Genomic DNA, 25115 nt, shown 5'->3' with positions numbered 1-25115 from the left:
TCAAAACAAAAAAGGGGGCAGCTCATCCAACAATACAAGACAGGAACCATGAAATTAGAGGAGATCGTTGAAATACTCATGGTCATCATTACTGAAGTATCATCCAAAGAAAAAAAGTTCAAAGGACTAAGAAAGCAGGTCTCAGCAAGTGAGCTGTACGAGTCAAAGATTATCTCAAAGGAGCTTTTCACACAGATTATACAAGGAGAAGTAACTGAAGAAAATGTTGATAAAATGGAATCAATACAAAAGTACCTCGGAGCTACAAACTGCATAGCAGGGGTCAGAGTTGAGACTACAAAGAAAGTTATGAGCATCTATGAGGCCAAAACGAAAGGCCTGCTGAAACCTGGTACATCTCTGACTCTGCTGGAGGCGCAAGCCGCCACTGGATTTGTCATTGACCCAGTGAAAAACAAGAAACTGTCGGTGAAGGAAGCTGTAGCCCAAGGAGTGGTTGGCAGTGAATGGAAAAATAAACTGGTTTCAGCTGAGCGAGCAGTTACAGGATACAAAGATCCATATACCGGAGAGACAATTTCTTTATTCCAGGCCATGAAAAAAGATCTCATTGTGAAAGATCATGGCATTCGTCTCCTCGAAGCACAAATTGCCACAGGAGGAATAATTGACCCAGTGCACAGTCACAGAGTGCCTGTGCAGGTGGCATACCAAAGAGGTTACTTTGATGAAGAAATGAATCAGATTCTGTCTGATCCCGATGATGATACCAAGGGCTTTTTTGATCCCAACACGCAAGACAACCTCACCTATCTCCAGCTGGTCGATAGATGTGTCACAGACCCAATCACAGGCCTTAGTTTACTGGTCATTGTGAAGAAAGGCGAGTTTTATTTCTTTGTTGATGAGGCAACAAAACTCATTCTGAAGTCTACAACAACAACCAAAGCAGGGGGAAGATATCAAGGAATATCAGTGTCGCTGTGGGATCTTTTGTACTCCAAATACATCACAGAGGAGAAGAGGAGAGAGCTTGTGCAACAGTACGAGTCTGGGGCAATCACAATTGAACGCTTCTTGGAGATCATCTTGACGATCATTCAGCAGCAGACCACAACAACCTCATCATCATCATCAGTCATTAAATGTCAACTACCAGAAACAAAAGTAGACAGCAGCACAACAAAAACTACCATGACGACTACAGTCACAGAGACAAGTGAAGTTAAAAAGTTCCATGGAATAAGAAAGGACGTTAGTGCTACTGAGCTGGTTGAATCCAAAATCATCAGTGAGGATCTCTACAAAGATCTTAGCGCTGGAAAAGTCACAGTGTCAGAAGTGAGTGAACTGGTCTCTGTCCAGAAGTACCTAGAGGGGACCAACAGCATTGCAGGAGTGTACCTGCAGTCCACCAAAGAAACCCTAAGCATCTATGAAGCCAAATGCAGAAGATTGCTGACCCCTGGTACATCTCTGGTACTGCTGGAAGCCCAAGCTGCCACTGGTTTTGTCATTGACCCAGTGAAAAACAAGAAACTGTCAGTGGAGGAAGCCGCAGCTCAGGGAGTGGTTGGCGGTGACTGGAAAAACAAACTGCTTTCAGCAGAACGAGCAGTTACGGGATACAAAGATCACTACACTGGTAACACTATTTCTCTGTTCCAAGCCTTGAAAAAAGATCTTATTGTGAAAGATCATGGCATTCGTCTCCTTGAAGCACAAATTGCCACAGGAGGAATAATTGACCCAGTGCACAGTCACAGAGTGCCTGTACAGGTGGCATACCAAAGAGGTTACTTTGATGAGGAAATGAACCAGATTCTGTCTGATCCCGATGATGATACCAAGGGCTTTTTTGATCCCAACACACAAGAGAACCTCACCTATCTCCAGCTGATTGAGAGGTGTATCACAGATCCTGTCACAGGCCTTAGTTTACTGGTCATTGTGAAGAAAGGCGAGTTTTATTTCTTTGTTGATGAGGCAACAAAACTCATTCTGAAGTCTACAACAACAACAAAAGCAGGGGGAAGATATCAAAGAATATCAGTGTCGCTGTGGGATCTCTTGTACTCCAAATACATCACAGAGGAGAAGAGGAGAGAGCTTGTGCAACAGTACAAGTCTGGGGCAATCACAATTGAATGCTTCTTGGAGATCATCTTGACGATCATTCAGCAGCAGACCACAACAACCTCATCATCATCATCATCATCATCATCAGTCATAAAATGTCAAATACCAGAAACAAAAGTAGACAGCAGCACAACAAAAACTACCATGACGACTACAGTCACAGAGACAAGTGAAGTTAAAAAGTTCCATGGAATAAGAAAGGACGTTAGTGCTACTGAGCTGGTTGAATCCAAAATCATCAGTGAGGATCTCTACAAAGATCTTAGCGCTGGAAAAGTCACAGTGTCAGAAGTGAGTGAACTGGTCTCTGTCCAGAAGTACCTAGAGGGGACCAACAGCATTGCAGGAGTGTACCTGCAGTCCACCAAAGAAACCCTAAGCATCTATGAAGCCAAATGCAAAAGATTGCTGACCCCTGGTACATCTCTGGTACTGCTGGAAGCCCAAGCTGCCACTGGTTTTGTCATTGACCCAGTGAAAAACAAGAAACTGTCAGTGGAGGAAGCCGCAGCTCAGGGAGTGGTTGGCGGTGACTGGAAAAACAAACTGCTTTCAGCAGAACGAGCAGTTACGGGATACAAAGATCCCTACACTGGAGACACAATTTCTCTGTTCCAAGCTTTGAAAAAAGATCTTATTGTGAAAGATCATGGCATTCGTCTCCTTGAAGCACAAATTGCCACAGGAGGAATAATTGACCCAGTGCACAGTCACAGAGTGCCTGTACAGGTGGCATACCAAAGAGGTTACTTTGATGAGGAAATGAACCAGATTCTGTCTGATCCCGATGATGATACCAAGGGCTTTTTTGATCCCAACACACAAGAGAACCTCACCTATCTCCAGCTGATTGAGAGGTGTATCACAGATCCTGTCACAGGCCTTAGTTTACTGGTCATTGTGAAGAAAGGCGAGTTTTATTTCTTTGTTGATGAGGCAACAAAACTCATTCTGAAGTCTACAACAACAACAAAAGCAGGGGGAAGATATCAAGGAATATCAGTGTCGCTGTGGGATCTCTTGTACTCCAAATACATCACAGAGGAGAAGAGGAGAGAGCTTGTGCAACAGTACAAGTCTGGGGCAATCACAATTGAACGCTTCTTGGAGATCATCTTGACGATCATTCAGCAGCAGACCACAACAACCTCATCATCATCATCAGTCATTAAATGTCAACTACCAGAAACAAAAGTAGACAGCAGCACAACAAAAACTACCATGACGACTACAGTCACAGAGACAAGTGAAGTTAAAAAGTTCCATGGAATAAGAAAGGACGTTAGTGCTACTGAGCTGGTTGAATCCAAAATCATCAGTGAGGATCTCTACAAAGATCTTAGCGCTGGAAAAGTCACAGTGTCAGAAGTGAGTGAACTGGTCTCTGTCCAGAAGTACCTAGAGGGGACCAACAGCATTGCAGGAGTGTACCTGCAGTCCACCAAAGAAACCCTAAGCATCTATGAAGCCAAATGCAGAAGATTGCTGACCCCTGGTACATCTCTGGTACTGCTGGAAGCCCAAGCTGCCACTGGTTTTGTCATTGACCCAGTGAAAAACAAGAAACTGTCAGTGGAGGAAGCCGCAGCTCAGGGAGTGGTTGGCGGTGACTGGAAAAACAAACTGCTTTCAGCAGAACGAGCAGTTACGGGATACAAAGATCACTACACTGGTAACACTATTTCTCTGTTCCAAGCCTTGAAAAAAGATCTTATTGTGAAAGATCATGGCATTCGTCTCCTTGAAGCACAAATTGCCACAGGAGGAATAATTGACCCAGTGCACAGTCACAGAGTGCCTGTACAGGTGGCATACCAAAGAGGTTACTTTGATGAGGAAATGAACCAGATTCTGTCTGATCCCGATGATGATACCAAGGGCTTTTTTGATCCCAACACACAAGAGAACCTCACCTATCTCCAGCTGATTGAGAGGTGTATCACAGATCCTGTCACAGGCCTTAGTTTACTGGTCATTGTGAAGAAAGGCGAGGTTTATTTCTTTGTTGATGAGGCAACAAAACTCATTCTGAAGTCTACAACAACAACAAAAGCAGGGGGAAGATATCAAGGAATATCAGTGTCGCTGTGGGATCTCTTGTACTCCAAATACATCACAGAGGAGAAGAGGAGAGAGCTTGTGCAACAGTACAAGTCTGGGGCAATCACAATTGAACGCTTCTTGGAGATCATCTTGACGATCATTCAGCAGCAGACCACAACAACCTCATCATCATCATCATCATCATCATCAGTCATCAAATGTCAAATACCAGAAACAAAAGTAGACAGCAGAACAACAAAAACTACCATGACGACTACAGTCACAGAGACAAGTGAAGTTAAAAAGTTCCATGGAATAAGAAAGGACGTTAGTGCTACTGAGCTGGTTGAATCCAAAATCATCAGTGAGGATCTCTACAAAGATCTTAGCGCTGGAAAAGTCACAGTGTCAGAAGTGAGTGAACTGGTCTCTGTCCAGAAGTACCTAGAGGGGACAAACAGCATTGCAGGAGTGTACCTGCAGTCCACCAAAGAAACCCTAAGCATCTATGAAGCCAAATGCAAAAGATTGCTGACCCCTGGTACATCTCTGGTACTGCTGGAAGCCCAAGCTGCCACTGGTTTTGTCATTGACCCAGTGAAAAACAAGAAACTGTCAGTGGAGGAAGCCGCAGCTCAGGGAGTGGTTGGCGGTGACTGGAAAAACAAACTGCTTTCAGCAGAACGAGCAGTTACGGGATACAAAGATCCCTACACTGGAGACACAATTTCTCTGTTCCAAGCTTTGAAAAAAGATCTTATTGTGAAAGATCATGGCATTCGTCTCCTTGAAGCACAAATTGCCACAGGAGGAATAATTGACCCAGTGCACAGTCACAGAGTGCCTGTACAGGTGGCATACCAAAGAGGTTACTTTGATGAGGAAATGAACCAGATTCTGTCTGATCCCGATGATGATACCAAGGGCTTTTTTGATCCCAACACACAAGAGAACCTCACCTATCTCCAGCTGATTGAGAGGTGTATCACAGATCCTGTCACAGGCCTTAGTTTACTGGTCATTGTGAAGAAAGGCGAGTTTTATTTCTTTGTTGATGAGGCAACAAAACTCATTCTGAAGTCTACAACAACAACAAAAGCAGGGGGAAGATATCAAGGAATATCAGTGTCGCTGTGGGATCTCTTGTACTCCAAATACATCACAGAGGAGAAGAGGAGAGAGCTTGTGCAACAGTACAAGTCTGGGGCAATCACAATTGAACGCTTCTTGGAGATCATCTTGACGATCATTCAGCAGCAGACCACAACAACCTCATCATCATCATCAGTCATTAAATGTCAACTACCAGAAACAAAAGTAGACAGCAGCACAACAAAAACTACCATGACGACTACAGTCACAGAGACAAGTGAAGTTAAAAAGTTCCATGGAATAAGAAAGGACGTTAGTGCTACTGAGCTGGTTGAATCCAAAATCATCAGTGAGGATCTCTACAAAGATCTTAGCGCTGGAAAAGTCACAGTGTCAGAAGTGAGTGAACTGGTCTCTGTCCAGAAGTACCTAGAGGGGACCAACAGCATTGCAGGAGTGTACCTGCAGTCCACCAAAGAAACCCTAAGCATCTATGAAGCCAAATGCAGAAGATTGCTGACCCCTGGTACATCTCTGGTACTGCTGGAAGCCCAAGCTGCCACTGGTTTTGTCATTGACCCAGTGAAAAACAAGAAACTGTCAGTGGAGGAAGCCGCAGCTCAGGGAGTGGTTGGCGGTGACTGGAAAAACAAACTGCTTTCAGCAGAACGAGCAGTTACGGGATACAAAGATCACTACACTGGTAACACTATTTCTCTGTTCCAAGCCTTGAAAAAAGATCTTATTGTGAAAGATCATGGCATTCGTCTCCTTGAAGCACAAATTGCCACAGGAGGAATAATTGACCCAGTGCACAGTCACAGAGTGCCTGTACAGGTGGCATACCAAAGAGGTTACTTTGATGAGGAAATGAACCAGATTCTGTCTGATCCCGATGATGATACCAAGGGCTTTTTTGATCCCAACACACAAGAGAACCTCACCTATCTCCAGCTGATTGAGAGGTGTATCACAGATCCTGTCACAGGCCTTAGTTTACTGGTCATTGTGAAGAAAGGCGAGGTTTATTTCTTTGTTGATGAGGCAACAAAACTCATTCTGAAGTCTACAACAACAACAAAAGCAGGGGGAAGATATCAAGGAATATCAGTGTCGCTGTGGGATCTCTTGTACTCCAAATACATCACAGAGGAGAAGAGGAGAGAGCTTGTGCAACAGTACAAGTCTGGGGCAATCACAATTGAACGCTTCTTGGAGATCATCTTGACGATCATTCAGCAGCAGACCACAACAACCTCATCATCATCATCATCATCATCATCAGTCATCAAATGTCAAATACCAGAAACAAAAGTAGACAGCAGAACAACAAAAACTACCATGACGACTACAGTCACAGAGACAAGTGAAGTTAAAAAGTTCCATGGAATAAGAAAGGACGTTAGTGCTACTGAGCTGGTTGAATCCAAAATCATCAGTGAGGATCTCTACAAAGATCTTAGCGCTGGAAAAGTCACAGTGTCAGAAGTGAGTGAACTGGTCTCTGTCCAGAAGTACCTAGAGGGGACCAACAGCATTGCAGGAGTGTACCTGCAGTCCACCAAAGAAACCCTAAGCATCTATGAAGCCAAATGCAAAAGATTGCTGACCCCTGGTACATCTCTGGTACTGCTGGAAGCCCAAGCTGCCACTGGTTTTGTCATTGACCCAGTGAAAAACAAGAAACTGTCAGTGGAGGAAGCCGCAGCTCAGGGAGTGGTTGGCGGTGACTGGAAAAACAAACTGCTTTCAGCAGAACGAGCAGTTACGGGATACAAAGATCCCTACACTGGAGACACAATTTCTCTGTTCCAAGCTTTGAAAAAAGATCTTATTGTGAAAGATCATGGCATTCGTCTCCTTGAAGCACAAATTGCCACAGGAGGAATAATTGACCCAGTGCACAGTCACAGAGTGCCTGTACAGGTGGCATACCAAAGAGGTTACTTTGATGAGGAAATGAACCAGATTCTGTCTGATCCCGATGATGATACCAAGGGCTTTTTTGATCCCAACACACAAGAGAACCTCACCTATCTCCAGCTGATTGAGAGGTGTATCACAGATCCTGTCACAGGCCTTAGTTTACTGGTCATTGTGAAGAAAGGCGAGTTTTATTTCTTTGTTGATGAGGCAACAAAACTCATTCTGAAGTCTACAACAACAACAAAAGCAGGGGGAAGATATCAAGGAATATCAGTGTCGCTGTGGGATCTCTTGTACTCCAAATACATCACAGAGGAGAAGAGGAGAGAGCTTGTGCAACAGTACAAGTCTGGGGCAATCACAATTGAACGCTTCTTGGAGATCATCTTGACGATCATTCAGCAGCAGACCACAACAACCTCATCATCATCATCAGTCATTAAATGTCAACTACCAGAAACAAAAGTAGACAGCAGCACAACAAAAACTACCATGACGACTACAGTCACAGAGACAAGTGAAGTTAAAAAGTTCCATGGAATAAGAAAGGACGTTAGTGCTACTGAGCTGGTTGAATCCAAAATCATCAGTGAGGATCTCTACAAAGATCTTAGCGCTGGAAAAGTCACAGTGTCAGAAGTGAGTGAACTGGTCTCTGTCCAGAAGTACCTAGAGGGGACCAACAGCATTGCAGGAGTGTACCTGCAGTCCACCAAAGAAACCCTAAGCATCTATGAAGCCAAATGCAAAAGATTGCTGACCCCTGGTACATCTCTGGTACTGCTGGAAGCCCAAGCTGCCACTGGTTTTGTCATTGACCCAGTGAAAAACAAGAAACTGTCAGTGGAGGAAGCCGCAGCTCAGGGAGTGGTTGGCGGTGACTGGAAAAACAAACTGCTTTCAGCAGAACGAGCAGTTACGGGATACAAAGATCCCTACACTGGAGACACAATTTCTCTGTTCCAAGCTTTGAAAAAAGATCTTATTGTGAAAGATCATGGCATTCGTCTCCTTGAAGCACAAATTGCCACAGGAGGAATAATTGACCCAGTGCACAGTCACAGAGTGCCTGTACAGGTGGCATACCAAAGAGGTTACTTTGATGAGGAAATGAACCAGATTCTGTCTGATCCCGATGATGACACCAAGGGCTTTTTTGATCCCAACACACAAGAGAACCTCACCTATCTCCAGCTAATTGAGAGGTGTATCACAGACCCTGTCACAGGCCTTAGTTTACTGGTCATTGTGAAGAAAGGCGAGTTTTATTTCTTTGTTGATGAGGCAACAAAACTCATTCTGAAGTCTACAACAACAACAAAAGCAGGGGGAAGATATCAAGGAATATCAGTGTCGCTGTGGGATCTCTTGTACTCCAAATACATCACAGAGGAGAAGAGGAGAGAGCTTGTGCAACAGTACAAGTCTGGGGCTATCACAATTGAATGCTTCTTGGAGATCATTTTGACGATCATTCAACAGCAGACCACAACAACCTCATCATCATCATCAGTCATCAAATGTCAACTACCAGAAACAAAAATGGACAGCAGAACAACAAAAACTACCATAACAACTACAATCACAGAGACAAGTGAAGTTAAAAAGTTCCATGGAATAAGAAAGGACGTTAGTGCTACAGAGCTGCTTGAATCAAAAATCATCAATGCGGATATATACAAAGATCTTAGCGCTGGAAAAGTCACAGTGTCAGAAGTGAGTGTACTAGACTCTGTCCGGAAGTACCTAGAGGGGACCAACAGCATTGCAGGAGTGTACCTGCAGTCCACCAAAGAAACACTAAGCATCTATGAAGCCAAAAGGAAAAGCCTGCTGACCCCTGGTACATCTCTGGTACTGCTGGAAGCCCAAGCTGCAACTGGTTTTGTCATTGACCCAGTGAAAAACAAGAAACTGTCAGTGGAGGAAGCCGCAGCTGAGGGAGTGATTGGCGGTGACTGGAAAAACAAACTGCTTTCAGCAGAACGAGCAGTTACGGGATACAAAGATCCCTACACTGGAGACACAATTTCTCTATTCCAAGCCTTGAAAAAAGATCTTATTGTGAAAGATCATGGCATCCGTCTCCTTGAAGCACAAATTGCCACAGGAGGAATAATTGACCCAGTGCACAGTCACAGATTGCCAGTGGAGGTGGCATACAAAAGAGGCTACTTTGATGAGGAAATGAACCAGATTCTGTCTGATCCCGATGATGATACCAAGGGCTTTTTTGACCCCAACACAAAAGAAAACCTCACCTATCTCCAACTCCTTGAGAGATGTATGACAGATCCCCTTACAGGCCTTTGTTTATTGCCCTTGCATAAGTGAAGATCTTTTTTCAACCATTTGTTCCTGTGATTTGCTTAAATCATTTGAAGCTTTCTACTGTAAGTTAGTAATAATTCCTCTTTGTAGTATTTTCTCTCTTGTATCTCTATGTATAATATTGGAAATAGTTTGTGGTTGTTCTTGAAGAAAGCCAGTGATAAAAATACATGAATATTGTACTGTACCTAACACTTGTGGTGTTTCATGGTTGGAGAATAGAATAAAAAGTGTGTTAGAGAAAAACGGTCTATGCCATAATGGGAATATATTGTTAAAAAATCAAAGTTGTTTTGCTCACCATGTGCCCTATAAACATTTTTCATGACCAGCTGTCGTGATTTCTGAAGAAATTAAGAAAATGCTATTCCATTAAAATTCAACACATTGCGAATTAAATGTTGGAAGATAAAACTGCATTTGATATGTCAAATGTTTGCTTTGACTTTAGGATGAGTTCATATTGAAAAATATGGTACATATTTGTGGGCCGTCTTTTTTGTTTTTCATACATCACACATTTTGGATTTATGATACATATTTTCATTGATTTAATATTGGTTTATGCTATATGGGATCTGTGGGTTTGATTGCTCTTACTCATACAAATCAATGTATCAAATTTAATACAGCTAGATGAGGTTCAGTTTAGCCTACTTTTACCTTGCCTACAGAAGCTGGACTTATATTTTGTATGAGTTTGGCTAGAGCTTTTTTTTTTTTTTTTTTTTTTTTTAAACTTAAATATGTTGTATTTTCTTCTCAAGTAAATGTGAGTGGACTGGATATTAGTTATGTCAGGCCTGCTTTGGCTTCATCTCAATTTCAGCCATGCACTCATTCTGGATTTGACTGTTTTTGTAAAACCTTTCTTCCCTAAACTAATTGTGTCGCCCAATAAATAAGTGAGATGTGAGTGCTAGGTCTTGTCTTCTTTTCAGTCATTTTGACATTTTTGGATATGTCATGCTGGTTTTGATGTAAATGGTAAATGGACTGTACTTATATAGCGCCTTTCTAGTCTTTTCGACCACTCAAAGCGCTTTACACTACAACTCATTCACCCCATTCACACACATTCATACACTGATGGCAGGCAGCTACCACGCAGGGTGCCAACCTGCACATCAGGAGGAAGCTAACCATTCACTCGCATTCATACACCGTTGGCAAAGCAACGGGAGGAATTAGGGGTTAAGTGTCTTGCCCAAGGACACATCGACATGTAGACTGGAGGAGCCGGGAATCGAACCGCCAATCCTCCAATTGGAGGACGACCGCTCTACCTCCTGAGCCACAGCCGATGTGTATAAAGTCAGTACACCACATACTGTACAAATTAAATGTTCTGGTCAAAAATCACTTTAATGGGTTGTAAAATGTATTGAACCCCAAAGCACCCTTAATATTTCCAATTCAACAACAATAGCTAAAGCTAATTAAATGTGAACTTGGGTTTCTCGCATTAAATCAAACACTTTAATACTGAATGTCCTAAACAACTTCTGGAACCCAACAAGGCAGACTCCATTTGGTCACTCTGTAAATTTATCTTGAGATTACAGCACACTCTAGTGTTAGGAAAGTATCCAAACAACATTAGAATTAAAAAACTGAACAATTATTTTCAATTTCATATTTATTGAAAAACTCTTGTCTGGATTTATTTTCAGTATAAAAAAAAGAATGTATGAAATAATCAAGCAATTATATCCAAGTAATACTAGTCCATACAAGTGTCACACACCCCACCGTGCCACTGTAGGTTTACAATTGTGATTCATACAGTATTTACATATGACCCAATTCAACATGTCAGTGTGACACTTAAGCTACATGTAGACAGTGCCTTTACTGATTATTAATTGACATTAACACAGTACCAACTGGTATTCTCACTGAATTTCAAATCCCTAGTTTCTGCTTTCTTGCAAAAGTAAGGTGTGTTTTTTCATGAAGGGTAAAATACTCATTCTATATGAACAACATAATCCACAAGGAGGCATATTTTAAGACAGTCAGGTATGCCTTGTACTTTAGGCCTCAATTTCTGAACCAAACTGACATCAGAATTCACTCCAATTTGTCCAGCAGCTGGCGAATGTCCTCTTGGCCGCGGTAAACTCTCTTCACTCCTCTTGGAAGATAACGGCAGGATGAAAGGTTGAGGTAGCTAAGAGCAGTCAATTGGCCGATGACTGACCTGAAAAATGCAGTACAGACAAAATGTTGTTTGTGTGCTATCTTTGGAAAGACCAGAAAAATCCCTCCTTTCAAACCTGCAGTTCTTGGGATTTACAAATGTGAATGCTTGACTGAAGCTCAGGTTTGTACATGCAGATTGTATCTTAAAAGCCTTTATTCAACAAAGTGTTGGTTAAATTTTTTTTAGATAGTTTGGACTTGGAATTGAGGGGGAAAACTGTAAGCTTGGTACCTTAGGGCAGGTGGTGTGATCCTGGTCCCACTCAGGTTGAGTGAACGTAGGGTGTCTGCATCTGTTGCCTGAGCAAGGTTACTCATTGCTATCTCCAAGTCCTCCTCAGAGAAGAGCTGATTAGCAATGTCAAGCTGTTGCAGTGTCTGGTTCCACTTTTGGGTCACCATGTGAAGTCCCTTCTTAAGTGTTGACAACCCAATATGGCTGCTGAAATATTGTCCCCAGAACAGACACTCAAGCTCTGCCACATCACAAACAGAAAAGAGTAGTAATGATTAATAAATGGGTTTTGGGTAGATTATTAGTAATTATAATAATAATAATTATTATTAAACCTTTATACAAGTGCTCAACGTTATCAGGCATAACAAAACAGACCCAAAATAAGTATTTATATACCTTCAATAAATTCTTAGGCCATCATAAAAACTAAGTTTAAGCTAACAGTATGAGTAAGTAAAATATGAGCTCCCATTAGGTCCAATTTTAAATCAGACATATATAAAAATAATTAAAATGGTTCACCTTTACCCCAATAAACACATTTTTTTTACCAAAGCTCATAAAGTAAATCGTAAATCTCAAATATCTTGCAAGTTAGGCCTACCAAGACATGGTAATGTTGCAAGACCAGCTGGTGTGATTCGAGAACAGCCTCGCAGGTCCAGCACCCGCAACTTGGTGGAGCTGAACAGAATGTCTAACAAATCTTTGTCAGTCATGTAGGAATAAGACGTGGTTGCGATACATAGTTCCTCCAGTAACGGGAAGCCTGATGTTAATTCTGCACCATTACGCATTGTCCGATGAAGAAGTCTGACATTCAGCATCCGGAAGGTCTGATGGGAAGTACAATGGATGCACAAGTTTCATGGGTGAACACAGTGCATACATCAAGTACTTATACTGATACTGATTCATTAAATACTGACAAATTAAACAAAAGATATAGAAAACAAAGAATAACACTTTATACAATATGCACATTACAGTTGTTAAATTATATCATAATTATTATTTCATTTCTTCTTTTTTTTTACCTTGAGTTTAGGGCATGCTATCTGTAGTGCCTGGATGCATATGGGAAGTTCGCAATCTTTACTGTCAAGCTTTTTATTGACCTCCAAAAACTCCAAATCAGGACAGCATCCCTTCTGAAAAAACAAATTAAATACGCTATGTGTACCAAGTTCATTTGTGCTCACTGGCTTGGAATATGTGTAATGCATTCATCAAAAAGTAAGAGAGAAAAAGGGGCTTACTGTAATAGCAGTCAGAAGTCTGTCATTCTTTGGTCCACGAGTGAACAAAATTTGCCTGATCTGATTTCCATGGTTTACAAGATACTCCAGGAGACCACCCTCAACCTGAAACTACAGCAAAAAACAAATTCAATATTTTACAAATGTACAACACTATATTGACCCCTGGGGGTGGGCAGCTGGGAAATACTGGCTGTGGCTGGTACATCGTTGAATATTTGGACAAAATGCAGACGTTTTCATTCCTGTTATATTCTAACCTGCAGCAGACAGGTAGTTGACAGTGTCTGATCTTAAAATTGTAGGATGCAACTGCTGCGATGCTGGTGAACAAAACATTTCTAACTGTGAAACTAAGCAGCAATCTGTGTAATACATTTCTACAACATTTTTTTTTACTGAACTGGTCTACCTCTGAATGCTGGAGATTTATGCTCTGCAGAGATCGGCTGTGCAGACCAAGGCTCTGGAAGGCCTGCGCTTTCATGCCTGTGCAGTACGAGAACGTGAGGGAGCGAAGGTGAGGGCAGAATTGCGACACAACCTAATTCACAACATAAACAGAACATACACATAGTAAATACAAAATAACTACATTGTTAATACACTGTTATTTATCAGGCAATATTTACATAACATAAAGTATTTTCTTCTTAAGCTGACACCAATCAAGACTGCACCAAAAGATTACCATTATTTATATTATTATTGTCGATTCAACTGCTGATTACTTTCTTGATTAATAGTGTTGTCTAAAATGTCAGAAAAAAATAAATAAAAATTCCCAATCCAAGGTGATGACTTGGACAGCGAAAGTCATTGACTTGTCCCACCCGAAGTCCAAAAAGTATTTAGTTAACTATCACATATGGCAAAGAAAATCTTCATGTACTCCTATCTCTCTTTGGGATTAAAGGGCTAGGGTTGGAGTTAGGTACTCTATCTTTTTGAAGAGCTGGATGCAGAAAAGGTTTGGCATATTTGTATTAAAGGTTTCCAAGATAATTCATCAATTGTCAAAATAATTGCCAAATTAATGCTCAGTTGATAAATCAGCTAATAGTTTCAGTTCTACAGGCTACAAAACAATAATGTTGTAAAGAACAGACATCTACTCTTTATGACTTACATCTACTGCATAGTCAACATTCTTATTCCAGTGACAGAGAGAGAAGTCTCGCAGCTGGGAAAATCTAGAAGACAAGAAATTATGTTTATAATTCAATTTTAAAATGGTGCTCGTAATTGAAATGTGAAAAGCTGAGCACAATCTAAAACACAGTTCACAACATACGAAGACTTTACATAAAACCCAAAACTAATCAGACCTGTTCTGTGCAAGCCAGTTAAAAGTGTCCTTAATTTTTTCCTCTGTTTTAGGCAGCTGGGTTTTTCCTGGTGCAATCCAGCAGTGACCTACAGTCACTTTGCGCCACAGGACAGGACTGGAGGCAGCGACGTTCCACAGACGACAAACTCTCCCCACCCTACAGAATAAATACAGCAAGAACGTGCCATTGTTCAGGATGCCATTTATGGTCCCCAAATTATACAGTACCCGGTTATATGGCTGAAATCGATATGATGATACAAATGATATTTATGTTAACAAATATATATAATGTCTATATATATATATATATATATAACACAATTAGAGCTCAAATGATTTGTTGGTTAAGATTTTGATAATCCATTAATCAAATTTTCAGCCAAATGCCAAAAATTCAGTCATTCCTTCTAAAATGTGAAAATGTGCTGATTTTCTTTGTCATTTATGGTATTGAATATATTTGAGTTTTGGACTGTAGAATAAATACATCGAAAACCAACAAACTATAATATTGAAATACAGTATCTCCAAGCACCATACACTGTGTGAGGCAGTTCATAGCATAAACTACTGTACATCAATGCAAAGCTGTGTTTACTACCTGCATAGAAATGGCACCGCACCATCTTGGATAACCAACATCTGGAAAATATTGATTAGCACTTCCTCCGGAAGACTTTGACCCCATCTGTTGTCTCTTGCTTTCTCTGGCACAAACACAGAAGTGGCCTCTTCTTCCTTGGCAATTTTGGCAACTTTATTGTAATCATTTGTCAGTTTTGGCTTGGCACTGACAGGCTTTTTTTTCTTTATCTGAACCGTTTTCCCCTTTCCTTTAACGAGTTTCTTTTTCTTGCTTCCCTTCTTTTTGGGAACCCAGGCTGAACCATCATACTGTGACGTACTGCTAGATATGACAAGAAGCATATCTTCCCCTTCATGGACTGTGTAGCTAGGCTGAGAAGACCTTTTCACTCTGGTTGTTTTACGCTTCTTAGCTTTGCGATTTGTAGCTGAGCCAGAGTTCCTCTTCAAAGATGCCCTGGTCGATTTTGGTCCATGTTCTCCTTGATCAGATACATTTGATGTGCTTGGTACAGTGTCTTTACTTTCTTCACCGTGGGCTGCAACTTCTGCTTCAGTGGAATCCATTGTGGGCTGCTATGTAGTCTCTATCACAAGCTTGATCCCAAGAAAACCAGACATCGGCAGAGCAGTGACATATTAGCATCTGAAAATAGAATCAGAATAAGATCAGTTTGTATATGTGTGTCAATTATTTGTTTGGTCTGTAAAATATCCGAAAACTGAAAATGTTGAACACTGACTCCCAAAACCCAAGTTGTCCTCCTCAAACATTTCTGTTTCCTTCCACCACAACCCAACGATATTCAGATTACTGTCATAGAGGACTAAAGAAACCAGAAAATACTCATGTTTGAAAAACTGGAACCAGATGACATGGAGATTTTTCTCTTTAAAAATGACTCAGATTGATTAATTATTCATCAAAATAGTTTATTAATTTAATAATTGGCCACTAATCAACTAATCGTTGCTGCAGTAGTTGTTATGCAATATAAACGGCAAAAATCACTAAATCAGTGGATGGAAAATGCTTAAAATACCAAGAATGAAATGCACCCTTTCACAGAAATTTAATGATTTGCTTTTTGCATTTGGTGATCTGGTCAGAGCTCTGGATTTTAACAACAGTGTATGGTTTACCCCTCATAACATGCATGTAACAACTAGAGGCCGACCAAAATATTGGTCAGCCGATATTATCACAGATATATCGGTATTGGCGTATATGTTGTCTGATATGTTCTGCTATATGGGGAGCATTTAATGTACAGTACTAGTCAAAAGTTTAGACACACTTTCTCATTGAAGTGAATGGAAAGGTGTGTCCAAACTTTTGACTGGTACTGTATATATGAGCATTTTTCTTAATTCAAGTTAAATATATATGTAAGTTTTTTTGTTATATATTTTTTTGTTTGTTATTTAGTTAGTTTACTTAGTTATACTTATTTATAATTATTAAATTTCCAGTGTAGTTTACTGTTTCAGTGCATTAAAGCCATTTTATACAATAAAGTTCATTATCAATCTAAAATTGTATGCCTTCAATACATATCTTTGTCACAAATGATAACTACATTTAAGGGATTTATGCAAAAAGTGTAATTATCGGCTGACATATTGATATCAGATTTTTTTTACTCCTTAACATTGGCATTGGCCCAAAGATACAGTATCAGTCAGGCCATAGTAACAACTAGTTATCACATACAAAACAGATTATTATTATTATGGATTGAACTCACCAGCAGCAAGTGTTTACAATTAGCTCCACCCGACCAACAATATTAAAACACTGCTCACATTCTGCATAACTAGCTCTACATCTGATATTTTTTTAGATATTGCTGATATTTCTGTACTTGTACTTCAGTGTTTTTGTTTTCTAATGTTACCGGAAGCTGCGTGCGCATCCTCAATTGTTAGTAAACGGGAACCAAAACAGTAAAACCCTTGTATTTGCCGACCGATTTACATAACGTTGGGACAAAAAACCCCACTCTCACATAATTTACATGCATAATACGAAGACGTTTTCAACCTAACCCAAAAACATAAATTAGTTAGCTGCTGTTCATTGATTGATGTACTCGGTATGTAACGCTAACAAGGCACCGTGCAACATAACGTGACAGAAAAAAACACAACTACGGCTACGCTGACAAACAATTGTTTACCACTACTCGGAATATTTGCACAAATAAAACATTTAAGTGTTTTAAACTCGACGGTTCTTGTATTATTTACCTGCTGCTGCTTCTAGCTGCTAGCTCTCAACATCCAGACCCACAATGCCTTTCAAACTCTCTCTGTGATTGGTGCAGACATCAACAATAGCCCGCCTTTTAGGGTAGAGCTGTCCAATCACAGCTCAGCGCACTGTTCCAATGTTGTGAAGAGGACGCTTCTCACGGTAGTGCACTTTTTCTCGGTAAGAACTTTACTTACTACTTTTAAAAGTTTAATTTCACTACTTGCTCATTTATTTATTTTGCAAGCACACATATTTCCAGTCTGGAGTTATTCGCATAGCACTGCAGTTTAGATTGCTGTATCTACTGCAGGTAGCATGCTGCTCACAAGGCTAATGTTAGCATGTTGTGCAGCATTAAGCACTCAAATTATAGCAGTCATGTTTTTGTTATATTAAATGTTATATATGTTATATTTACGGGCTTTTGCACTTTTGTACGTTTGACTTAAACGGGACAGAAAGAAATGTATTCTTAATTCTGATTGTTTTGTGTGCACAGATATTTTAGCATATCTAGGACTGGTGGAAGAAGGCTTGGGCCCAATCCCAGTTAGTCCCCCTAAACCCTGACCCCTCACTGACTTAATTGGGGTCACCAGGTAAGTGCTTGAGTGAAGAGCTTTTTATTTTTCTTTTTTTCCAACTTTTCTTTACTTTGGGAAAAATGTATTGTTTGGATTCACTGAATATGTCAATAATTCCACATTTTATGTTCATAGATAGATCCAGCAAAAAAAAACAACTGATTTCCCCGAGCTTACAGCTTGTTCATCTCAGAATGTACAACTATACAAGCTGTTACAACACATAACCTTTTTAAGCTTTACAAGATTTTTATGTAATGGTCTATTTTTTTTTATTTCCTTCCTTAGCCCCTCAGCATGGTTTAAACTGTTTATTATGCTCTAGTATATAGACTGTGATGTATTGTTTAAATAAAGACGTGCAAAAAAGAAAAGCTCTTTATACATCCATGGTGCAGAGACTGCAAAGGCTCGAAATGGTATACATAGGAATGGAGTTCACCTAAAGAAAAACGGGGAAAGACAAAAATAGTAAAACCACTCACTTATAAAACACATAATACAGAAGATAAAAAGCACAATATAATGTTTACATTTCTCAATTGATTTCAACAAGTCATGTTTATATTCAAAGGTTTATAATCTAAATGGGGTAGAAAAGTTTTGTCTCCAGTTACTTAGCCACAATACAGGAATGTTAAAATAAATACAAGTATATGTCCTGCATGGAAAAGTAAACAAAGTGTGTGCAGTAAAAGTAGTGGTTTGGTCTCTCTGATCGATATATTTATAATCTATATATTTATTTATCATTTCTATGACATAATTAGATTATTAATACTGAAGCTGCTGGATGTGAAGCTAATTTTAAGTACTTTATATACAGTTAGTTAGTTAGCTAGTTTAGTCCAGTGGTTCCAAATCTAGGATTTGGGCCCCTCCAAAAGGTTACCAGATTAATCGGTCATGAGATGATTAATGGGAGAGGAAAGAAGAACAAAAAAAGTTCTGATACACATCTGTCTTCAGTTTTGGCCTTTTTCCTCTAATCTTTGATTTTTAGTGAAATATTGGATCATTTGAACATTTATTCAAATGAAACCATGTGAGAAGTTTAGAGGGAAAAATCACTGTTAGGTGGAGCTGTTAACAACTCATAGACATCCGACCCTGAGTACACACTGCTTTTTGTTAGACAACAAAAAGGTCAGAAACCACTGGTTTCATTTTTAACAATGTGTTGTATTTTAAAAGCTTGTTATATTATCCATTGTGTCAAATCTTCATCTGAAAAGTATCTAAAACTGACAAATAAATGTAGTGGAGTAGAAAGTACAATATTTCCCTCTGAAATGTAGTGCAGTGGAAATATAAAGTAGCATCAAATGTTTTGAGTAAAGTACAAGTAGTCAAAAATATACAGTACTTGAGTAAATGCTCTTAGATACTTTTCACCACTGCAGACTGTTTAAGAAATGTTTTGATTCAATTTAAGTGTCACTTTGGAGGGTGCAGCTTGATACTGTTGAATTGTATTGTGTGATCCTGAGGAGTGTTTCTGATATTTTCTACAGCACATTCATAACAGTGAGGGTAAAGTACAACATAACATAATACAATTCAACAGCACCACCTACAAGTGACAGACGTTCTGCATTTAGATACAATGCAGCAACATGGAAGTTAATAATTAAGAAACCTCCAATTTACCATTTTAAGATAAATGCCAAATATTAAATGGTTGCATCTTATCAAAAGTAAAGTATTAGCTTTTTAGTTTCAAACACTACCTTTTTTGACTGTTGATCAGGCAAAATGCAGACATTGTAAGAGGCTTTTTTTTCTTTTCTTTTTTTTCTGTTTTCTGAAATTTTAGAGACAATCTGATTAATCAAGAAAATAATCAGCAGATTAACCGTTAGTTACAGCCGTAATTACTGTTAATTCACTCCCTATTGTTAAGGGGAGGCATGACTCTCTCTAAGACACCACTTAGTCCTATTCTGTCTCCATTGTGTGAGACATGGACTGAAAACAACAAGACATTGTTCATGTTTATTACCTTTTTTATATGTGCTCTGATGCAGTTTTGCCCAACACTATTATAGCATTGTTCCTCTTTTACTGCTAAATACCTTTTTATGAGTATTTGTCTCCAATTTTTTTTACATTGGGGATGAAATGAAAGTGAATGAGGCCCATGAAGTGTGGCTGATACGTTAACAGCTGTCCTTAATTGTTTTGCACAGTCAGTTAATAAAAAAGCAACAGTGTCATGAAAAAACACTAATCAAAATGAACTAAATAGTTTTGACCTGATTTTAGGTATTACTTCACATGGATGCCAGTTGGCCATAGCAAAATGCTTTTTACGTTACTTTTCTGTTGGTTATACTTCAGATGCATAAGTCTGAAGCTTACTAACTCTCTCTTTCTTTAAAACAGTTTGCCATGGCGGAGGGTGAAGATTTCTCTCTTTGTGGAAAAGCAGCTGTAACTGAGGCTAATCTGAGTAAGTTTAAAAGAGTAAAATGGCCATTTAGGAAAGCTGTAATTAAGTTTACCATGTGAACTCATTCTTCATATAATACTTTTCTTGCTGACAAATCCGTACTTTCAAAGACTTTTCTCCTTTGTCTTGCTTTTTTGTATTTTGTGGCATAATCTCTGCTTCGAGAAAAAACTTTGTATCACTTGGTTACCTTGTCATATATCGATGTAATCAAGAATAATCACACATTTTTAGCAGTCACCGTCTCCACACATTCTTTCATTACTGACTAGAAAAGCATTTATTTTCTACTCACTTGCTAACTTCTGTTTTTTAGGGGATGAGTACTATTGGAAGCTTGTTGCAGACTTCATTGGCCCTCAGTCAGGGGAAGGATTAGAGCTTGATAAGGCACCATGCCAAAACAGACTATTGATTCAAGTTGGACTTCTGAGAGAGGACAATAACTTCTCATGGGCTGCCATCATGGCGTGGCTGAAGAAAATCTTCCCGAGTCATCAGTCGGCTGACTTTCGTCGTTTGATTGAAACAGGCATTGCAACAACATTGAGTCTTGGTAGTGATGCAAGGCTTTCCTTCCTGGAATCAGAGGTGAACTTTAACTTTGTTGGTCCAATATGTGACAGCATTGGAGTTGAACGAGAACATCTTTTGAAAATGAGGGATTTTTCAGAGCGAGCAAAGTCAATTGAAGTCACAAATGGATTGATTCTCGAGTTGAGCAACTTTGTCTCCAGGGAGAAAATTGCCCCAGTCATTTTAGTTACATGGCTTAGAAACTTCAACTGTGAATTTTGTAAGGATGGGGATATTCAGAAGGCATATAAAGTCCTAAGGACTAAGATAAAAAAGTTAAAAGTCCTTTTCCGCAGCTATGAAACAAGAAGGCACAGGAGGAAGGCAGCGATGGAAAGTCTACTCCAAAGTACATTTGAACTGGTGCCGAAAAAAAAACCTGATGCACGGAAATTTGTTGTGAAGAAACGCATGAAAAAAGACGACTTTGCAAATATTGAAAAAGTGACAATCAAGGAAGAATATGAGAGCTATGAAATATCACAGAGTAAGGAGTCAGAGAGGAACAGAGCAGTTGCAAGGAAAGAAATACTGAATGAACATTCCTCTGTGCATGATGCTAGGGATGAGGACTTGGATGGATCCAACAGTGGAGAAGAAACCTCAGACAACAAAGGAGAACCCCTGACCTTGCTTGACATTGCAATGCTGTCTGTCCAAAAGCTGTTAAGTGTGTACTGCGGGAAAACCACAGCTTGCAAGCAAGTTTCCTTGGATCTCTTAAAAAATCAGTACACCCTAACATGCAAGGAGAACCCAACCATGGCAGAGTTTGAGAAAAAACTCGAATCACTCTCTAAAGACATTTCATTTGCCTCTCCTGTGGTGTTTTTACACTACAATGCCAATTTCCTTGTTGATGTGCATGATGCCATTGAGCGGCAGATTATGGTCTTTGAGAAGGAGATCACTGAGTCAACAGGAGAAAAACTAGGCCGTGATAGGCTTCCAAAATTTGTTAACTTTAAGAATTTGACAGAAAGTGCAACTTCACGCTACATTCACATGGCTTGTGACATCTTGAGCCCTCACACCCCTGATAAGCAAAACTACAGGAAACACTGGGTGGCTTTCTGTGACGAAAAGAACAACCCCTCCAAACTTGCAATGAATCAGTCAAACCGATTCAACAACTACTTTGAAGCTGCAGCTGGTCTTATTCACCATCACAAAGAGGTCGCTCTCTTCTTCTCTGATTTGCTGTCACTTAACAACGATGAATGCCCAAACATTATTCTGGAGAGTGTTGCTGCCGATGCTAGTGATTCTGTGATTCAGAGCCTTGTGTGTGTTCTGGCTATTGTTTACTGCAAATTCCTTGGTCCTTACTGGCAGCTTCTGAAAAGTGGAGGAGAGTACTCGCACTACAGCCAGTACATGCTCTGTCTCTACCAAAAGTTCATTGATTGGTCCAAAGATCCATCAACACTGCTGGAGCCTGAAGAGACCACAAATGTTTTCCTGCAGTTCCCATTGCAGGAGAAAGCCTTTAATGGGATTTTTCATTACTGTGGTCAGTGGCACACAAATAGAGACCTAATCAGAGCTTGCCTGAAGAGGACCATCAAGGTGATTGCTGCCGTCACAGAGGAGCACCTGAAGGATTTCCTACCAGGAGGAACATTTTACCAAGTCCCCTCTCCAGATTTGAAAATGCAATTAACAAGTTGCACATTCTCTGTCTTGATGGCAAAATATCCCTTCGGCCACGAGTATCCTTACAAGAAGAAAAGACCTGACAAGTCTTCCAAGCGCTCCTCACAGAGGCACTTGTCGTCAGAATCGGACAGCTCTCAGGACGATAATGGCGGGTCTGGCTCATCTGATGACAGCTCCGATGACTCGTCCGATTGGCGAGCTAAAAATAATTCCCATCTTGACCAAAACGGCGGTAAAAAGGAAAAGACAGGAAGGGGATATTGGAGACGTGACCTGGAACAAGAAGAGCATGAGCAGAACATGGATAAGGATTACATAGTAGCTACTGTGGAGAGAAATGGTGGGCCATGCAAATCACAGCAGGATGTCGACAAAATGATGCTGCGTTTTGATGGAAAATCCCGAGCTGAGAAACGGGAAGCGGTTCGCTGTGAGATCCTGTACCAGAAGATGATTCTCCTCAACACAGACCCACACTTGAATGGTGTTTTCGTCAACAGCACAGACATGGTGTTGAAGCTTAAGCTCGCACTTCCTCGTGTTAAACCTGGATACTCTCTTGTTTTAGCCCCTAGAAAGACAAGAACAAAGCCTGTGTTCCAAAATATAACAGATGCTGAGGTGGTTCAGAGTGAGAGCAGCAGCACAGGAGAACACTGATTCCATCTGAAAAGTATGATACTGAGCGATAGAACGTGATAAATGCCAGGGGAGGCAAATCCTAACACGACTATCTAATTGGATTCTGTGTTTACAATTTTAAAGGACCAGTGTGTTGGATTTAGTGGCCTCTAGTTGTGAAGTTGCAGATTGTAACCAACTGAATACCCGTTACCCTCGCCCTCCCAGGTGTGTAGGGGAACCTATGGTGGCTGCGTAAAATGCAAAAGGCCCTCTCTAGAGCCAGTGTTTGGTTTATCCGTTCTGGGCAACTGTAGGAACATTGTGGTGCAACACGAAAGAGGACCTGCTCACTATGTAAATGTATGGGCTCATTCTAAGGTAACGAAAAGACAAGAGTTCTTATTTTCAGGTGATTATACACTAATTAAAACACTCATTATTATTATATTCCATTTCTGCCAGTGGATCCCCCTAAAACTTACATACTGGTCCTTTTAAGTAAAAATACATACAATGACCTCAGCCTTTCCACACAATTAAAAATATAATGTATAACTGCTGCCATATGTGTTGTACATACATGCTGTATTTTTCATGCCATTAACAGAAAAGGTTATGTTAGATTTTGTTACTTATATTTTTGATATGAAAATACTCCCCAATTTGCATGTTATGATATTGTTACTGTTTTTTTAAAGAAAGATTTCGTTGATTAAAAAAAAAGTCTACTTAATTTTTTTTTTATAGACTTTTTGATCATGCTGTCAGCAGTTTGGAACAACTGCTTGCTTGAAATTATTATGAACCACTGATAAAAATAAACATCTTTTTTTTCCCTCGCATTTTGTTTGTATTTATATTGTCAACTTGTATGATAAAAAAGGAATAAGTAGTCTAATGTGTAGTCACTACATTTTTGCTGACAAGCAATATGAGATTGGTGTAAACATTTTTTGACCAGCGTTAGTTCAAGTTCATGTCTCTATTTTCCTCCATCAGTCAGGATTTTGGTGTCTGTTGGTCACATAATAACCTTGTGTTTCTCAGATTATGAGGGCATGTGTGGTTGCATCACAGGCATCAGCAATGTCGCTGAGTTCATGCTTACAAAAGCATTGACTGGGAGGGGCTCAAGAAAATAGCAACTAAGGGGCCTCATTTGGGTCACTGTGCCAAGTGTTAAAGCATGATGGTTTTGATTTTTCTTTTAGATGTAATGCCAAAAGGAGCACCTAAACCCTCTGTGATTCTTTAAGGAGAGGATGGGGTCTGTGAATCTTATTACGAGCACCTGCTATTTATGTTGTGATAGTGGGACAATGGCTTGGGAAACAATGGAAGGTAAACACGCCTCGTCTGTCTGGGTTATAAATACGTCGACAAATACAACATTAACAGCTGCTCAGTAATATATATATATATTATTATTATTATATAATTATATGAATGAAAGATCTGTATATAAATGGTCCCTAGTCTGACATTTTGGGGGGGGGGGACCTTTTAAACAAGCTTGCGTTCCTCAGATCCCGCTCGCATCAATTGTCAGCAGGTTAGAAAACGAGCGCACCCAGTTTATCCAGCAGGGATCTTTCAAGGCGCTCTGAAGATGGTGCCTTCATGGTTTTCGGAATACAGAAACTTCTCGTAGCACTATCGTAGCGGTAACAACAGATCCATAACAACAACCCAACATTATACATCACCATGACCTATTTTATTGTCAAAATAGGATTTCACACTTTTTTGAATGTTTTTTTTTAAACCTTCAATAAAGTTGAGGGGTGGAGAAAAAAAGTAGTGACACAACGGTAATATAGGAAGTTACGAAGAGTACCTGAAAGCATCCGA

At 39.9% G+C, this 25115-nt stretch overlaps 3 protein-coding genes across 4 annotated transcripts in view; 2 read left to right on the top strand and 1 right to left on the bottom strand.

The window, feature by feature from the left end:
* The window catches only part of eppk1 (epiplakin 1), a 37407-nt gene extending 26943 nt beyond the window's left edge, over positions 1–10464 (top strand). The window contains exon 7 of the mRNA XM_062435406.1: positions 98–10464. Within this exon, the coding sequence (XP_062291390.1) occupies positions 98–9495 (9398 nt within the window). The 3' untranslated portion in view covers positions 9496–10464. The remainder of the gene's footprint in view (positions 1–97) is intronic.
* Positions 10465–11051: 587 nt separating this feature from the next.
* On the bottom strand, positions 11052–17417 carry fbxl6 (F-box and leucine-rich repeat protein 6). 2 transcript variants are annotated; one of them, XM_062435921.1, is made up of 10 exons: positions 17363–17417; positions 15129–15758; positions 14523–14681; positions 14324–14387; positions 13607–13738; positions 13195–13305; positions 12973–13086; positions 12540–12771; positions 11930–12173; positions 11052–11695 (listed from the first exon to the last, which is right to left on the bottom strand). In XM_062435921.1, exons 2-10 carry the CDS (start codon positions 15677–15679, stop codon positions 11566–11568), a joined length of 1737 nt encoding a protein of 578 aa, XP_062291905.1. In that variant the 5' UTR covers positions 15680–15758; positions 17363–17417; the 3' UTR covers positions 11052–11565. The 2 variants fall into 2 exon arrangements, with proteins under 2 accessions (XP_062291905.1, XP_062291906.1); XM_062435922.1 differs by having other exon boundaries at positions 12973–13083.
* Positions 17418–17492: 75 nt separating this feature from the next.
* LOC133996332 (uncharacterized) lies at positions 17493–24090 on the top strand. Its single transcript, XM_062435884.1, has 4 exons — positions 17493–17546; positions 17869–17968; positions 20339–20405; positions 20722–24090. The coding sequence occupies exons 3-4, from the start codon at positions 20345–20347 to the stop codon at positions 23298–23300; spliced, it is 2640 nt and encodes an 879-aa protein (XP_062291868.1). The 5' UTR covers positions 17493–17546; positions 17869–17968; positions 20339–20344; the 3' UTR covers positions 23301–24090.
* Positions 24091–25115: the final 1025 nt, after the last annotated feature.

This window comes from Scomber scombrus, chromosome 16, assembly GCF_963691925.1.
Source record: "Scomber scombrus chromosome 16, fScoSco1.1, whole genome shotgun sequence".
In the NCBI taxonomy this organism is placed as follows: Eukaryota; Metazoa; Chordata; class Actinopteri; order Scombriformes; family Scombridae; genus Scomber; species Scomber scombrus.
The sequence above is the reverse complement of the archived record's forward strand: the minus strand, read 5'-3'. Positions and strand labels throughout refer to the sequence as shown.

Excerpts from the sequence above, each read along its gene's own strand:
- fbxl6 (XM_062435921.1), bottom strand. The coding sequence starts at position 15,679 with ATGGATTCCACTGAAGCAGAAGTTGCAGCCCACGGTGAAGAAAGTAAA. Across the intron at positions 14,682-15,128 it reads GCGGTGCCATTTCTATGCAG|GGTGGGGAGAGTTTGTCGTC; the intron begins GTAGTAAACACA and ends TTTATTCTGTAG. Across the intron at positions 13,739-14,323 it reads ATGTTGACTATGCAGTAGAT|GTTGTGTCGCAATTCTGCCC; the intron begins GTAAGTCATAAA and ends GTTGTGAATTAG.
- LOC133996332 (XM_062435884.1), top strand. The coding sequence starts at position 20,345 with ATGGCGGAGGGTGAAGATTTCTCTCTTTGTGGAAAAGCAGCTGTAACT. Across the intron at positions 20,406-20,721 it reads TGTAACTGAGGCTAATCTGA|GGGATGAGTACTATTGGAAG; the intron begins GTAAGTTTAAAA and ends TCTGTTTTTTAG.